This window comes from Stomoxys calcitrans, chromosome 5, assembly GCF_963082655.1.
Source record: "Stomoxys calcitrans chromosome 5, idStoCalc2.1, whole genome shotgun sequence".
Taxonomy (NCBI): Eukaryota; Metazoa; Arthropoda; class Insecta; order Diptera; family Muscidae; genus Stomoxys; species Stomoxys calcitrans.
This window is the reverse complement of record NC_081556.1, coordinates 137,394,437-137,412,647: the sequence shown is the minus strand read 5'-3', so window position 1 is coordinate 137,412,647 and position 18,211 is coordinate 137,394,437. Positions and strand designations below refer to the sequence as shown.

At 39.0% G+C, this 18,211-nt stretch overlaps 1 protein-coding gene across 1 annotated transcript; it reads left to right on the top strand.

Moving 5' to 3' along the window:
- Window positions 1-3,289: 3,289 nt before the first annotated feature.
- On the top strand, window positions 3,290-10,322 carry LOC106095402 (antigen 5 like allergen Cul n 1-like). The gene is made up of 3 exons (XM_059369953.1): window positions 3,290-3,418; window positions 9,605-9,999; window positions 10,070-10,322. The coding sequence occupies exons 1-3, from the start codon at window positions 3,290-3,292 to the stop codon at window positions 10,320-10,322; spliced, it is 777 nt and encodes a 258-aa protein (XP_059225936.1).
- The last annotated feature ends 7,889 nt before the right edge of the window (window positions 10,323-18,211 follow it).

Sequence of the window (18,211 nt, the reverse complement as noted above, 5' to 3'; positions counted from 1 at the left end):
TAGTGATCTCTTACGACTTTCAAGATTTATGCAGAGTACGGTGTAAATTGGTCAATATCCTGATATAGCTCCCATGTAAACCGATCTCCAGATTTGATTTCTTGAGTCCCTGAAAGCAGCAATTTTTGCCCGATTTGACAATTATTATTTTTTTTTTTTTTTTAATTTCGCATGTGGTATTAAGTTATGGCTTTCAATAATTGTGCTAAGTACGGTCCAAATCAGCCTATAACCTGATATAGCTCCCATATAAATCGGTCACCCGATTTTACTTATGCGGTTCCTTGAAGCTTTAATTTTTGTTGGTTTTGATAGAAGTATGGTGAGTAGAATAAAATGATGCCCTTCAACTAAATTTAGTTTACATAAATTTGTAGCAGAATCCGTGGTGGTGGGTTCCCAATATTCGGCCCGGCAAAACTTAGCACGCTCTTTAATATAGAAATATTGAAATATTGGTCCAAATAAAAAAACATTTTTCGATATAGCTGCAAGGTATGAATTTTTCACCGGATTTTGTCGAAAGGTGGTTTACATATATACCCGAGGTGGTGGGTATCCAAAGTTCGGCCCGGCCGAACTTAAGGCCTTTTTATACCCACCACCGTAGGATAGCGGGTATATTCATTTAGTCACTTCGTTTGCAACACATCGAAATATCAATTTCCGACCCCACAGGGTATATATATTTCGGATCGTCGTAGAATTCTAAGACGATTTAACGATGTCCGTGTGTCTGTCCCTCCGTCTGTTGTCATCACTCTACACGCTTCAAAAATTGAGATATTGAGCTGAAATTTGGCACAGATACGTCTTTTTGATGTACGCTGGTTGAGTTCTTGAACGGGCCAAATCGGACCATATTTGGATATAGCTGCTATATAGACCGATTTTCCGATAAAGGGTCTTATGCCCATAAAAGCTTTATTTATTGCCCAATTTCGCTGAAATTTGAAACAGTGGGTTATTTTAAGTCTCCCGATATCTGACCTAAGTATGATTGAGATCGGACTATATTTAGATAAAGCTGCCATATATATCCCATAGAAGCTTTATTTATTGCCCAATTTCGCTGAAATTTGAAACAGTGGGTTGCTTTAAGCCTCCCGATATATGACCTAAGTATGGTTTAGATCAGACTATATTTAGATAAAGCTGCCATATAGACCGATCTCCCGATAAAGGGTCTGAAGCCCATAAAAGCTTTATTTTAACCTCCACCATAAGATGGGGGGTATACTAATTTCGTCATTCTGTTTGTTACTACTCGAAATATTCGTCTGAGACCCCATAAAGTATATATATTCTTGATCGTCGTGACATTTTATGTCGATCTAGCCATGTCCGTCCGTCCGTCCGTCTGTCTGTCTGTCGAAAGCACGCTAACTTCCGAAGGAGTAAAGCTAGCTGCTTGAAATTTTGCACAAATACTTCTTATTAGTGTAGGTCAGTTGGTATTGTAAATGGGCCATATCGGTCCATGTTTTGATATAGCTGTCATATAAACCGATCTTGGGTCTTGACTTCTTGAGCCTCTAGAGTGTGCAATTCTTGTCGGACTGGAATGAAATTTTGTAGGACGTTTTTTGTTATGATATTCTATAACTGTGCCAAGTATGGTTCAAATCGATCCATAACCTGATATAGCTGCCATATAAACCGATCTTGGGGCTTGACTTCTTGAGCTTCTAGAGTGCGCAATTCTTATCCGATTGGAATGAAATTTTGCACGTAGTATTTTGTTATGATATCCAACAACTGTGCCAAGTATGGTTGAAATCGGTCCATAACCTAATATAGCTGTCATATAAACCTATCTTGCGTCTTGACTTCTAGAGCCTCTAGAGGGCGAAATTCTTATCCGATTTGGCTGAAATTTTCCAAGACGTATTTTATTCGTACTTTCAACAACTGTGTCAAATAAGGTTCAAATCGGTTCATAACCTGATATTGCTGTCATATAAACCGATCTGGGACCTTGACTTCTTGAGCCTCCAGAGGTCGCAATTATTATTCGATTTGCCTGAAATTTTGTACAACGGATTCTCTCATGACCACCAATATACGTGTTTATTATGGTCTGAATCGGTCTATAGCCCGATACAGCTCCCATATAAATCGATCTCTCTATTTTATTTCTTGAGGGTGCAATTATTCGAATTGGCTGAGATTTTACATAGGTCTCCAACATATAATTTAATTGTGATCCAAACCGGACCATATCTTGATATCGCTCTAATAGCAGAGCAAATTTTTTCTTATATCCTTTTTTTGTCTAAGAAGAGATGCCGGGAAAGGAACTCGACAAATGCGTCCCATGGTGGAGGGTATATAAGATTCGGCCCGGCCGAACTTAGCACTCTTTTACTTGTTTATTTTACTTATATAACCAGCAGTTAATGGAAATTCATATGAACCACATTTTGGTTTTAAATTTTTGCAAAAAATTTTTTTTTAATTTTTTTAAATACTTTTTTTAATTTTCTTTCTATATATACAATGTCATCTTCTTAAGATAATTAGTTACAATCACCTCATTCTATAATGAGAGAAAAGTTTTAAAAACAAATTTTATTACTTTTTGTTGCATACGATCTGCCAACCTCTTCTTTTATTTGTTCAAAATAAACCTGTTTTTGTTTTCCAACAACAACCTTATCAATGCTCCATACCCCCAAAATTTCTTTTTCAAACTCCCTTCGGAACTCTTAATTTTAAATGTCTTGCTAAAATCAAGGTCATTACCAAAATTCCAACAACTTGTAGCCATATTCTTGGATATTCATATAAACCCCATTATAATTTAAAGACTTTCCCTCGAATACATCTTAAAATACTTCTGAGCTTCTGTTTTTATTTCTGACTTACCCGCCAACATTAAGAAGAAAATTTTTATTTATGATTTCAATTGCCAGCTCCGCTTGCCAGTCAGCCCGCCAACCACACACATGTTTAAGGAAGTGCCATGTTTCAATTTATTTTTCTGATTTTTTGATTTAGTTTTTGTTTACCCTCCATGAATTTCATAATTTCTTTTCTTGATTAAGAAGAAAATCACACACATTGTTCTAAAAATACCATACGGACGGACTGCTTGCATATAAATATGGAGGTTAAATAAAATCAATGCCATATTGCCCGAAGAGCATTCAAAACCACAACATCACACCTTGTGAAAAAAAAAAGAAAATCGTGATCGAATTTTAGCACCTGCAGCTGCATTCGATTTTCCTTCTTCAGCACAAAACAAAAACACAACAACAACATCACCCTAATTATCCCATACAAAATGTTTACCAAAGGAACACAAATGTTGCTAATTTGCTGTTATGTGGTCAGCTGTGTCCAAGCTTTGGATTGGTGTGATCCTGAGCTGTGTCCACATGGGGATGAACATATAGCATGTGGCAATACAGGGGTAAGTGAAAAGTTGTAAAAAAAAAAAAGTAAAAGCGTGCCAAGTTCGGCCAGGACGAATCTTATATACCCTAAACCATGAATTGCATTTGGCAAGTTCTTTGATTAACTTCATAGACAAATACCACCTCCAACATTTCAGGCAAATCGAGTAATAATTGCGCCCTCTAGAGGCTCAGAAAGTCTAATTGGGAGATCAGTTATATGGCAGCTATATCAGGTTATGAACCGATTTAGACCACACTTGGCACAGTTGTTGGAAGCCATAGCAAATTTGCCCTTGAACATTAGATTAAGGAACAGCGACAAACTTCTCACATAACAATGAGTGCTGACCGATTCAAGTTTAGGATCAATGATAAGGTGACTTCTTTTATAGCCGAGTCCAAACGGCGTGCCGCAGTGCGACACCTCTTTGTGGAGAAGTTTTAACATGGCTGCCATACTAAATGGTACATTACCTCACAAATGTCGCTAGAATTAGGAGGAAATAACCACCTCTGAAAATTTCTTGGATTTTCTATCCAGGATTCAAACCCAGGCGTTCAGCGTCATAGGCGGACATGCTAACTTCTGCGCTACGGTGGCCCCCAAAGTCGTGTTGAAAGTCATACTAAGAGGATATGTGAAAAATTTCAGCCAAGTCGGACAAAAATTGCGCCCTCTAGAAGCTCAAAAAGTTTCATTGGGAGATTGGCTTATATCGCAGTTATATCAGATTATGAACCGATGTGAACCATTCTTGGGTTAGTTGTTGAAAATCATACCAAAACGGCAGGTCCAGAATTTCAGCCAAATTGAATGAGAATAGCGCCCTCTATAGGCTCAAAAAGTCAAAGCGGGAGATCGGTTTACATGTCAGCTATATCAGGTTATGAAACGATTTGATTCATACTTGATGCAGTTGTTGAAAATCATACCCATACAAAATGTCCAGAATTTCAGCCAAATCGGATGAAAATAGCGCCCTCTATAGGCTCAGAGAAGTCAAATCGGGAGATCGGTTTACATGTCAGCTATATCAGGTTATGAAACGATTTGATTCATACTTGATGCAGTTGTTGAAAATCATACCCATACAAAATGTCCAGAATTTCAGCCAAATCGGATGAGAATAGCGCCCTCTATAGGCTCAGAGAAGTCAAATCGGGAACTCGGTTTATGTGGCAGCTATATTAAAACATGGACCGATTTCGTCCATTTACAATCCCAACCGACCTACATTTATACGAAATAGTTGTGCAAAATTTCATGCGCCCAGCTTTACGCCTTTGACGCATTTGCGTGTTTCGACGACAGATGGACGGACATGGCTAGATCTATTTAAAATTTCATAACTTTATGGGGGCTAAGACGAATATTTCGAGGTGTTACAAACGGAATGATGAAATTAGTACATCTCCATCGTATGGTGAAGGGTTGTGCTTAACTTTAGATAACCACCACCTCGGACATATGCATATATTGGGTTGCCCAAAAAGTAATTGCGGATTTTTCATATAGTCGGCGTTGAAAAATTTTTTCACAGCTTGTGACTCTGTAATTGCATTCTTTCTTCAGCTTTTCATCAGCTGTTACTTTTAGCTTGTTTTAGAAAAAAAGTGTAAAAAAAGGTATATTTGATTAAAGTTCATTCTAAGATTTATTAAAAATGCATTTACTTTCCTTTAAAAAATCCGCAATTACTTTTTGGGCAACCCAATATTAACCAAATTTCATCAAAATCCGGTAAAAAATGTAAAATTCGTCCGATCTGGACCAAACTCGATATGGATGTCAAGGCGTCTAACACAACTCACTGTCCCACTGTCCCACTGTCGAAATTGTGAAATGGGGTAATACATGAGCCTAAAATAGGTTCAAGACCGTGAATCGTAAGATCGTTCTATATGGCAGCTATGTCAAAATATAGATCGATCTGAACCATATTCGCCATTGATGAAGAGGGTCTTAATATAACTCACTGTGACAAATTTTAACCGAATCGGGTAATAAATATGTCAGTCATGAGTGAAAAACCTTCGAATAGTAGAATGGTCTATACGGGGGCTATAACCCAAAATGATCCGAACTGAACCACGACTTGGCTGAAAAGCCCAACACAGGTCAATGTGCCAAATTTCAGAGATATCGGGTATTAAATGTGCTCTTTATGGGTCCAGGAAATTAAATCTTTAGATCGGTATATATGATAGCTATACCCAAATATAAAATAATATAAACCACTTTCTGCACGGATGTTACGTTAGGTTAGGTAAGAGTGGCAGTCCTTCACAAAATCACTTGGACAATTTTAAGTCCATTGTGATACCACAATAGCGGCAGACCAAGGCTTCTGACGGGAATCGAACCCACGACCCCTGCACTTGTAATCCAAGCAGGCTACCGGGGCGCCACTGGCGCTGCACTCACTGTGTCAAATTTCTGCAAATTCGGGTAATAAACGCGCTTTTCGTTGGTCCAAGAGCTTAAATCGATCGACCTGAAACATATTCGACACTGGTGTAGAGGGTCCAAACATCAATGTGGAATATAACAGCCGATTTGTCAGTTATGAGTCTAACGATTCAAGACCTTCAAACGGGAGATCGCTCTATATGAAGGCTATTTTGAAATATGGTCCAACCGAAACTATACTTTACACTGACGTCAAAGCACAAAAAACTCCGCCAACTGTGCCTATTGTGAGCCCAAGAACTTAAATCAAAACATCAGCATATATGGCAGCTGTATTTAAATAATGTTAGATCTGGACCATACTCAGAACCGATGTGCAGGTGCCCAACATAATTTAGGGTGCCAGATTTCAGTGAAATTGGGTAATAAATGCGCCTTTCATTGGCTCAGGACTTTAAATCGAGAGATCGGTCTCTATCGGGGTTATATAAACCTTGAGGACGATATAGCCCATCTTCCACCTAACCTGCCTATGGACAAAAAACATGTGCAGAACTTTGGATACCCACCACCCTGGATATATTCGTCTTCTTATTTTGTTACAACTCCACTACCATATCCATAGTTATAGCCAAATATAAGCTGCTCTACATCATATTTGATTCAGGTTCCGAGAACTCTTATACACAGTTTCAGCGAAATCGGGCAATACATCCGCTTTTAATGGGACTAAGACCGCAAATTGGAATAATGGATGCGCCTTTTACGGATTTTAGACCCAATATCGGCAGATTAGTCTATATGGCAGCTAAATCGAAAAATGGCCCGATGTGGTCCATTTCCGGTTCAAACAAAGGGCGGGTCTAGTCCAAATCTCTTTTCTAAATTTTAGAGAAATCAAATCGGCAGATCGATCTATATGACCGCTAAACCAAAATACAGTCCGACGTGTATCATTTTCAGTTTGGATAACGGGAGGCTTAAAAAAACTCACTCATATGAATTTTAGAATTTTAGAAAAACCGGTTAATTAATACAGCAGTTATGGATTTAAGACCCTAAATCGGCAGATCATTCTATATGGCTGTTATATCCAAATATAGTCTGATTTGATTCATATTCGGGTCGGAAGAAGGGAGGCCCACAGCAACTCACTATTTCAAATTTCAAATGCTACTTAACACCCTTAATCGGCTGATCGGTCTATATGGTGTCTATATTTAAATATAATCCAATCTGGACTATATTGGGATCAAATGCCAGGAGGCCCAAGCCAACTCAGTGTTTCAAATATCAGTGAAATCCGATAATACATGGGGCTTTTATCTGCTTTAGACCCTTATTTGACCGATCTGTCTGTATGGCAGCTACCTCTAAATATGATTCAATCTGGACTATATTGGGCTCGAATGCCAAGAGGCCCAAGCCAACTCAACGTTTAAGTGGCAGTCTGCCATCAGACTCACTCAGACCTTTTCGTCCATTGTAATACCACAGGAACAGAAGAATGAAGATGCCTTCTAGTTCCTACCGTTCAACCATTCAGATCGCTTTAAAAAGCCCAATAACTTGCGAATGTTCACAGACAGACACCTTCTCAAAGAAATGAGAACCTAAAGTGGAACTCCTTCTAACTGCTAGTGCGGGACACACACACAAAAGGTGTTCAATAATCTCTTCTGCTTCGATGTCCTCACAGCTTCTGTCTGTCAGCATGTTTTCCGATTAGACAGTGACCCATTATGACGGACACAATGACCGAGACGTCTGTTCTAGCCAATGACAGCAAAGCATTAGACCTCTTCAAGTCTAGATAAGACCACATAGTTTTGGAATGCTCACAGCCCCCTCTTTGTGACCATCTATCATTCGTTGCCCTTCGGGTCTGGTCCTGAAAACATATCGCTAGAGGCATACCCACTGATTCCAGTAACCCTGGAATGTGTAGGGTAGTTCCTAGTCTCGCAATCTCGTCCGCTTTACAGTTCCCTGGGATATCTCTGTTGCCCGGTACCCAGAACAGGTGAATTTTTACGTGTTCAGCCATCTCGGTGAGAGATCATGACAGTTGAGGGCGGTTTTTGTGTTCAGAAATACGTTCTCCAGGGATTTAATGGCTACCTGGCTGCCTGAGAAGAAATTTAAGCCAGTTGTCGCAATGACATTATATCTTAGCTATTCCAACACTTCCTTACTTGCAAGGATCTCTGCTTGATATACACTGCAGTAGTAAGCCAGTTCTACATCTTAAGAGTACACCCCAAAGCCCTCGTGGTCGTTTAGTTTGGAACCATCCGTATAGAAGTCAGTTACCAGGGATATCGTAGTTTCAGTCGGTTCTATCAGGAATAGAGGTACAATAATTTTTATCAAAAAAACGGCTCAGGTAGTTTGTAGGCCACACTGCCTGGAACATCGGATATTGTATCAAGAATAACACAGTGTCCGTAGCCGCCACATGACCAATGAGCAGTAGTTGAACTTTTAAAGCGCCGTCCACCAGACCTCAACACCATATAGCATTATAGGTCTGACAACTGCAGTATATACCCAATGCATGACACGCGGTCTAAACCCCCCGCTTTTGTCAATGGCTCTCTTGCAGGTGTATAGGGCAAGAGTTGCCTTTCTTGCCCTTTCCAAAATGTTGGATTTGAAGATCAATTTCCTGTCCAGCAAAACACCCAGGTATTTTGAGCTTTCTGTAAATGGAAAATTCTCTCTTCCGAAGGAGACAGGTGCCACTGTAGGCAACTAGTATTTCCTGCTGAAAAGAACTATTTCTGTCTTGCACGGATTTATACCTAGACCACTTGCGCTTGCCCACATTGTTGTTGCACGTAGAGCTTCCTGAAGAATATCTCTTAGAGTACTGAGAAACTTTGCCCTAACCGCAATTGCCATGTCATCAGCATACGCCACTTTTACACCTTTTTCTTCCGGAGACAATGATATATTGTTAATGGATACATTCCAAAGTAGATGAGACAATACACCTCCTTGGGGTGTTCCTCTGCTGACCCATCTTTTAAGATCCACAGATCCCAAGTCTGAACTTTCTTATGGTAGAGTTGATGCCTAGAAACTCCAACTCCTTCATGATTGATTACGGTTTTACATTATTGCAAGCACCTTCAATGTCAAGAAATGCTACCATTGTATATTCCTTGACAGCAAGAGAATCCTCTATGTAGCCCACTAGGTCGTGAAGGGCTGTTTCAGTGGATTTGTCTTTACTATATGCACGTTGCATGGAGGCCACCGTAGCGCAGAGGTTAGCATGTCCGCCTAAGACACTGAACGCCTGGGTTCGAATCCTGGCGAGACCATCAGAAAAAATGTTCAGCAGTGGTTTTCCCCTCCTAATGCTGGCAACATTTGTGAGGTATTATGCCATGTAAAACTTCTCTCCAAAGAGGTGTCGCACTGCGGCACGCCATTCGGACTCGGCTATAAAAGGGAGGCCCCTTATCATTGAGCTTAAATCGGACTGCACTCATTGATATGTGAGAAGTTTGACCCTGTTCCTTATTGGAATGTTCACGGGCAAAATTTGCATATGCATGCTGCTGCCGCGACAGGCGATCTCCAGGGATATTTGCCCTAAGATATGTTTCTATAACCTCTCTAGAGTCTTCCACATAAAGGATGACAGACTAATAGGACGAAAATCTTTCGCCTTCGTGTGGTAGGGTTTTCCTGCTTTCCTAATGAAAATCACCTTTGTTTGTTACACAGTTTTACTTTTTAAAAATATTTCTAATGTTTCAACCCCAACTTTTTTTTGTAGGCATTCCATGAGAGATGTGAACCCGATGTCGAAGTCATTGATTTGAGGCCATACCGCAAGCTAATCTTACACGAACACAATAATCGCCGCAACTTTGTAGCCAGTGGTCTGTTGCCAGGCTATTATCCTGCAGCACGTATGGCCACTTTGAGATGGGATGAGGAATTGGCATTTTTGGCCGATTTAAATGCTCGCACCTGTGTGGTAGATCATGATCATTGTAGGAACAGCTTTCGCTTTCGTAATGTGGGACAAAACTTGGTGGGCATTGCACGTCCCAAATTTGAATTTCAAAATATAACCGAGATCCTGCTAAAAGATATCTGGCTGTGGTACAGAGAACATTCGGTGATCAATAGCAATTTTATAACCAGTTTTAAAGTTGTAGGAGATTTGTAAGTATTTCTCAAGAAAATCGTTAAAATGCGTTTCTATAAAAATGCATTTCTCTTTGTTATTGCTTAGTGAAAAGTATGGCCATTTTGCTGAATTTGTTTTGGATCGCAACACCCATGTCGGCTGTTCCATGATACGCTACACCCATCCCGTTTACACCCATCTCTACATCTACAATTTGGCTTGTGACTATGCCAGCATTTACGCCTACAACATTGCCGTCTATGAGGCAGGAGAACCCGGTTCCGGCTGTCTCACTGGCACAAATCCCAAATACCCCGCTTTATGTTCCCTGCAAGAGTCGTATAATCCCAATTATTAATATCTCCAACTTGGTCACTGTGTAATCAGACAACAGGTGGCTTTGATTTTGTTTTTATTCACTGATTGTTGTTACTGTTGTTGTTTTAATTGATATTTTGTTATAAATTGGTATTGATTGCAAGCCAATTATATTGGGGAAAAAAATAAAGAGAACTTTGACTGTTATAATATGCAAATTTTGTTTTCGTCTGACTCAAATATGGAGTAGTGATTTTTTTTTTTGGCAAATTGTTGTACCTTTTTAATGGAAATTTTGAAATCAGTTTTTGTTGTTAAGTGCCCTCAGCATTATTTCATCACCAAATAAAACTTCCTTCCGCTGGTGATATTCATATCGAATTACTGTGAAATTTATGGAGATTTAGTTTTAAATTTGCTGAGATTATGTTTTGAAGACATTTTTGTTTTTTTTTTTTAATGACTAATAAAGCTTGACATTATTTCACAATGAAGTACTACGTACCGAAAATTCCACCATACAGGAACTCCACCACTCCATACAAGGAAAAAAGAAAGAACGTCGCTTATATCTAAGAAGTAGTAGGAGACTCAAACTTGACCTTTCTTAAGAAAAATATAAGAGACCAAGATTTGTTAAGGGCAGGGCAGCGGAGTCGAGCAATTTTTACACGACTCCGACTACGGGAAGATTGCTCCCAATCCGACTCTGACTCCGGAGTCGACTACGAGCACTTAATTATACCCACCACTGAAGAATGGTGGGTATAATTAATCATTTTGTCATTTCGTTTGCAACACATCGAAATATCCATTTCCGACCCTATAAAGTATATATATTCTTAATCAGCGGAAAAAACCTAAGACGATCTAGCCATGTCCGTCTTACTTATTGGGATGCCCAAAAAGTAATTGCGGATTTTTCATATAGTCGGCGTTGACAAATTTTTTCACAGCATTGCATTCTTTCTTCTGTCAGTTATCAGCTGTTACTTTAAGCTTGTTTTAGAAAAAAAGTGTAAAAAAAGTATATTTGATTAAAGTTCATTCTAAGTTCTATTAAAAATGCATTTACTTTCTTTTAAAAAATCCGCAATTACTTTTTGGGTAACCCAATACTTTACTTTAATTGGCTACGACAGAATATTTGTTCCACTAGCCGAACGTAGAATAGCGTTCCAAGCGCCAAGCGTGCTCAATCTAAAACTTCTGACACCAAGTTTGGAGGTATCTCCCACAACTTGATCTTTCCAACGGACTTTTGGTCTTCCCGGTTTGCGTGTACCACCGTGTTTGCCTTCAAAAGACTTTTTTGCTGGAGCTTCTTCATCCATTCTGACAACATGACCTAGCCAACGCAGCCGTTGTATTTTGATGCGGGTAACTATGCTATCATCGTCATACAGCTCGTGGTTCATACGTCGCCTATATTCTCCATTAACGCAAACTGGTCCATATATTTTATGAAGAATCTTTCTCTCAAATACTCTAAGCACTGCCTCATCTGCTTTCACAAGTACCCATGCTTCAGAACCATATAACAGCAGGGGTAGTATCAGTGTCTTGTAAAGTGTAGTCTTCTTCTGCCGAGAGGTGGCCTTGTTTCTAAACTGCTTACTTAGTCCAAAGTAGCATCTGTTTGCCAGTATTATTCTTCGCTTTATCTCAAAACTGGTGCCATTCGTTTCGGTTACCGCGGTGCCGAGGTAGATAAAGTTACTGACTATCTCAAAGTTGTGGTTCCCAACTTTCTCAATTTTCTTTATCTGCTCGGTTGTGCAAGGCTTTTTGGGAGTTGAAACCATCCATTTCGTCTTATCTCCACAAATGGGTCTGGCAGTAAATGGAGATGTCCGTCTGTCTGTTGAAATTATGCTACACTCTTTAAAAATAGAGATATTGAGCTGAAACTTTGCACAGATTCTTTTTTTTTTGTCCATAAGCAGTTTAATTTCGAAGATGGGCTATATCGGACTATATTTTGATATAGCCCCCATATAGACCGATCAGCCGATTTAGGGTCTTAGGCCCATAAAAGCCACATTTATTATCCGATTTTGCTGAAACTTGGGACACTGAGTTGTGTTAGGCCCTTTGGCATTCCTCTTCAATTTGGCCCAGATCGGTCCAGATTTGGATATAGCTGCCATATATAGTTGTGGGAGACACCGCCGATTTAGAGTCTTAGACCCATAAAAGCCACATTTATTATCCGATTTTGCTGAAATTTAGGACAGTGAGTTGTGTTAGGCCCTTTGGCATTCCTTTTCAATTTGACCCAGATCGGTTAAGATTTGGATATAGCTGCCATATAGAACGATTTCTCGATATTAGGTCTTGCGCCCATAAAAGGCGCATTTATTATCCGATTTTGCCAAAATTTGGGACAGTGAGTTGTCGACATCCCTTCGACATCCTTCTACAATTTGGCTCAGATCGGTCAAGATTTGGATATAGCTCTCATATAGACCGACCGCTCGATTTAAGGTTTTGGGCCCATAAAAAGCGCATTTATTGTCCGAAATTTGGGACTGTAAGTTGTGTTAGGCCTTTGGACATTGTTCTTCAATTTGGTCCAGATCGGTGCAGTTTTGACCGATATCTCGATTTAAAATCTAGGCCCCACGAAAGGCGCATTTCTAATCCGATTTCACTGAAATTTGACACAGTGACTTATGTTAGGCTTTTCGACATCCACACCGTATATGGTTGACATTGGTTTATTTTTTAATATAGCTAATTTAAAGAGCGTTATTTTGTTATACACAATTGAACATATTTCGATATAGCTGCTATGGGCCATTTGACGAACCTCTGCGCTACGGTGTCCTCCAATATACACTAATACCCCGGTTTGCGTCGCTTCGATTTGCGTCGTTTCAAAGTTGCGTCGTTCTAAAATTTTCTGTGACTTCGAATGTGCGTCGTGTTTGTTTCAATGAAAGATTTTTGGAAGAATTATAGCATCAGGATGGCTGTTGAAAATATAATCCAATCTTGGAAGGAAGTTAAGGAATCGTGCATGAACGGAACTTGGCGCCAATTATGGCCCGAATGCATTATCAAAGATATAGAAGAAATTAATGATGTTTCGAGCATTTGTAAAGAACTCGCAGAAACAGCAAGAAATGCTAATTTTGAAGGTATGGAAGAAGAAGACTAATATATCTATATCTATGAGTTTCTTTTAAACGACAAAGAGCTAGATAACGCTGGACACACATACACTTGAAGTTGAACCAGAGATTAAAAAGGTTACCACTGCTATGCAGCGATGCAGTTGATAACGCAAGCAATTGAAAATTTTAAAAATAATGATCCAAACGAAGTTTAAAGGTGTCTAGAAATGTAACCGAATCTATTAATTGTTATAAAGAAATTTGTTTGAAAAAAAGTTTGACACACCAACAAACCTTAGATAATTTCATAAAAAAAATCAGCAAGTTTGCCAAATCAAACTGAGGAAGATTAAATCGACGAATTTAATTTTATATGATGAATTCTTTATTTTTAATTTTATATTACTATTCCCTTTTTTATTGCCTGTGAATAATTATTTATTTTTGATTAATATCTCATGCTCATGTTAAGATTTTCTTATGAATTTTCGTATATTAATTTAAATAAAAAAATTACCTTAAAATAAATTTTCTAGCTAAACCGATTCAATTAAAATCAATGTAAATGTATGGGTAAAAGTGTTTCGGTTTGCGTCGTTTCGATTTGCGTCGCATTTCTCCGGTCCCTATTAGCGACGCAAACCGGGGTATTAGTGTATATGTTAGAAGATATTTACGCTGCGCCAAATTCTGGAAAAGACCCGAAAAGGACTAATTATCACCTACCGTCTTTTCGTTGACTACAAAGACGCCTTCGTCAGCCCTATATGTCCGAAAATATTTCAAGCCATGTCTGAGTTTGGTATACCTACAAAACTGATACTAGTTTGCAGGATGACGCTTGCTGATATACACTGCTCAGTTTAATTCGGATAGAACCTCTCCGAACTGATCAATATCAAATGAAGTTTCAGACAAGGAAACAAGCTATCAAGGGATCTCTCTAATATCCTGCTGAAGAAGATAACACGAGATACAGGTGTGAATAGGCATGGCACACTACTCACAAGAGAACATATGCTACTCGCCTATGCCGACAACATCGATATTATGGGTCGATCAGCGGACGAAGCAATTTAATCGGACAGCACTCATAGACATGTGAGATGTTTATCCCTGTTCCATAATGGAATGTTCATGAGGAAATTTGCAAAGCATCCATATAAGAGAAACTGGGGGTATTTTAAAGATTTTTGAAAAATCTTTTAGGAGTTCAGCGGGTTTTTTTGTGGATTGGAAACTTTGCAGCAAATTGTGAATAAAGACTCACGATTTGTCATTGTCCTCATATAGCAGCATCTTTCGACCTGTGAGTTTTGAAGATTTTTGTCAAATTGTCCAACCATATAGGTTGCTATTTGACATTTTAAATGATCCGTGCTTAGAAAACCTTCTTGCACTAATTTAGTTTACAGCAAAAGCATGCTAAGGTTGTTTAATAAATTTGTCTTTAAATCTCTTTTGAGAGATGAAACTCGTGTTAGATAGTTTTAATGGTTGGGGATATAGTTAAATTCCAACCATTCAATCAATCTATCAAATCTTTATTTTTATATTTCCAAACAGTATCTTTACCTGGAATAAGAACAATGACTATCTGATTAACGTCAAAGCGTATCGACCGAGAACGAGTAGCATTGTATGACATAAAACATGTACGTCAGCAGTTGAAATTTTAATATTCCATTTCATTTATAATTTAATCTAATGGGGTTTTCCTGGTTTAAATTTTAATTTAACACCGAGCACTATAGAAAGAAGCAAAAAATAAAATATCTGACATTGACAAATATTGAGGTTTTAGACCTTTCACCAACATGGTAATTTTTTGGAAATTTATCTACGGGTTTTTACAAAATATACCACAATTTTCGGGAATATTTTAATAGAAGTTTTCTGAATCATAACTTTTAAACATTTTCTGTCCTTTTGGAGTAAGAAACAAAACCAAATTTTTGACAAATTCTACGAAATAGTGAATACATATATTATGGTTTTGAAACCATAAATTTTAACTTTATGACTCATTGAAAGTAGCAAAGCCACTGTCCAAACTATTCTATTAAAGGATGATATTAACAAAGACTGAAATATTCTTTATAACATCTTACGAAATGACTTTGTTTCTATTCTTCACTTTCATGAACCACTTAGGTTAGGTTGAAAAGAGGGTGCAGATATTAATCTGCCCCATACCACTATAGACATACACCTAAGCCAGTAATTGGCTTGTTGTTCTCTCTAAAAACTAAAAAGGTACCCCGAAAAAGAAAATTTCAAGTTAGAAATTCCATGCTACTTACAAAATCCTTAATTGTTTTCCATACCACTCCCCAAAGTTTGTTCATGTCTGGTATCGTACCCCCACCTAAATACCGGTGTCGGTTTGCCGCGAAAGCCGGGCAATGACATAGAAAATGCTCCAAAGTCTCATCATCTTCCCCACATGCCCTACATATGCTATCACTTGCCGCACCGATTTTGCATAAGTGAGCTCTTAGTCCTATGTGTCCCGTTAAGACTCCAAAAAGCTATACTGACCTCCTCAGTAATAGTGTCGTCCTCCCACGATCCGCCGTCCTACCGACTGTTTTGCTGTTCCACAGCGTTACATTTTTTATACCCACCACCGAAGGATGGGGGTATATTCATTTTGTCATTCCGTTTGTAACACATCGAAATATTCATTTCCGACCCTATAAAGTAAATATATTCTTGATCAGCGTAAAAATCTAAGACGATCTAGACATGTCCGTCCGTCTGTCTGTTGAAATCACGCTACAGTCTTTAAAAATAGAGATATTGAGCTGAAATTTTGCACAGATTCTTTTTTTGTCCATAAACAGGTTAAGTTCGAAGATGGGCTATATCGGACTATATCTTGATATAGCCCCCGTATAGTCCGATCCGCCGATTTAGGGTCTAAGGCCCATAGAAGCCACATTTATTATCCGATTTTGCTGAAATTTGGGACAGGGAATTGTGTTAGGCCCTTCGACATCTTTAGTCAATTTGGCTTAAATCGGTTCAGATTTGGATATAGCTGCCATATAGAACGACCCTCCGATTTAGGGTCTAAGGCCCATAAAAGCCACATTTTTTATCCGATTTTGCTGAAAATTGGGACAGTGAGTTGTGTTAGGCCCTTCAACAACCTTCATCAATTTGGGCCAGATCGGTTCAGATTTGGATATAGCTGCCATATAGACCGATCCCCCGATGTAGGGTCTTAGGCCCACAAAAGCCACATTTATTATTCGATTTTAATGAAATTCGGGACAGTGAGTTGTGTTAGGCCCATCGGCATCCTTCGTCAATTTGGCCCAGATCGGTCCAGATTTGGATATAGCTGCCATATAGACCGATCCTCCGATTTATGGTGTTAGGCACATAAAAGCCACATTTATTATTCGATTTTGCTGAAATTTGGGGCAGTGAGTTATGTTAGGCCCTTCGACATATTTTTTCAATTTGGCTCAGATCGGTTCATATTTGGATATAGCTGCCATATAGACCGATTTCTTGATTTAAGGTTTTGGGCCCATAAAATGCTCATTTTTTGTCCGATGTCGCTGAAATTGGGGACAGTGAGTTAAGTTAAGCCCCTTGACATACCTCTGCAATATCGCACAGATCGGTCCAGATTTAGATATAGCTGCCATATAAACCGATATCTTGGTTTTAGGTTTTAGGGCCATAAAAGACGCATTTATTGTCCGATGTCGCTGAAATTTGAGACAGTGAGTTAAGTTAGGCTCTACGACGTCCTTCTTCAATCGGTCCAGATTTGAATATAGCTGCCATATAGACCGATCTCTCGATTTAAGGTTTTGGGCCCATAAAAGATTTCGCCGAATTTTGGGACAGTGCTTTGTGTTAGGCTCTTCGACATTTTTGTGCAACTTGGCCCCAAATCGGTCCAGATTTGGATATAGCTGCCATGTAGACCGATATCTCGATTTAAAGTCTTTGCCCCATAAAAAGCGCACTTATAATCCGATTTCACTGAAATTTGGCACAGTAACTTATGTTAGGCTTTTCGACATCCGTGTCGTATATGGTTCACACCGGTTTATTTTTAGATAGAGCTACTGTACTTATTAGTATTTGGTCCAAATCGGAACATATTTTGATATAACTGATATGGGACATAAGGTATGAAATTTTCACCGAATTTCGATGAATGCTGGTTTACATATATACCCGAGGTGGTGGGTATCCAAAGTTTGGTCCGGCCGAACTTAACGCCTTTTACTTGTTTTTTCACGTAACTAACACGCAGGGTATGTCCCCTATATATGCAGTGCATTGCGTTGGCAATTAAGAAAGTTAAGGATTGGAGGGGGGAAGAAGGAGTAGTTTTTATTCATATTAGTCTTAGATTTCTGAACGTCAATGTCGGTGGGAAAGACATTAGCCGAAAGTCGATTCCACATACGAATGGTTCGGGTGAAAATGAATTTTCTCGGTAGTGCATGGTTCGGTCGACTGGCCAATCAATTACAAACGGGTGTGAGTTACTGGCAAGTCTTGTATTCCTGGTGAACATCCTAACGTCAGGGATAAGAAGACGAATATTCCTGGAACACGCGCCTTGAAAATAACGATAGATGACGATGAATTGCTTGTGAGACAAGAAACAACACTGCGTCTTCTGTGCGTTAAAGTCTACTCTGTTCATTGTACTCCACTCGGAAATGGCCAACAAATCCTGGGTGAGCGTCTCATCCATAATACGCCTCATGTCCACAATTTCTTGGACTGGGCCTATGGTCGAATGAATATGAATAACAGAGACTACTTTCATCGG

Coding starts and splice junctions, on each gene's coding strand:
- LOC106095402 (XM_059369953.1), top strand. CDS start 3,290: ATGTTTACCAAAGGAACACAAATGTTGCTAATTTGCTGTTATGTGGTC. Junction 3,419..9,604: donor TAGCATGTGGCAATACAGGG/GTAAGTGAAAAG, acceptor TTTTTTTTGTAG/GCATTCCATGAGAGATGTGA. Junction 10,000..10,069: donor TTTAAAGTTGTAGGAGATTT/GTAAGTATTTCT, acceptor GTTATTGCTTAG/TGAAAAGTATGGCCATTTTG.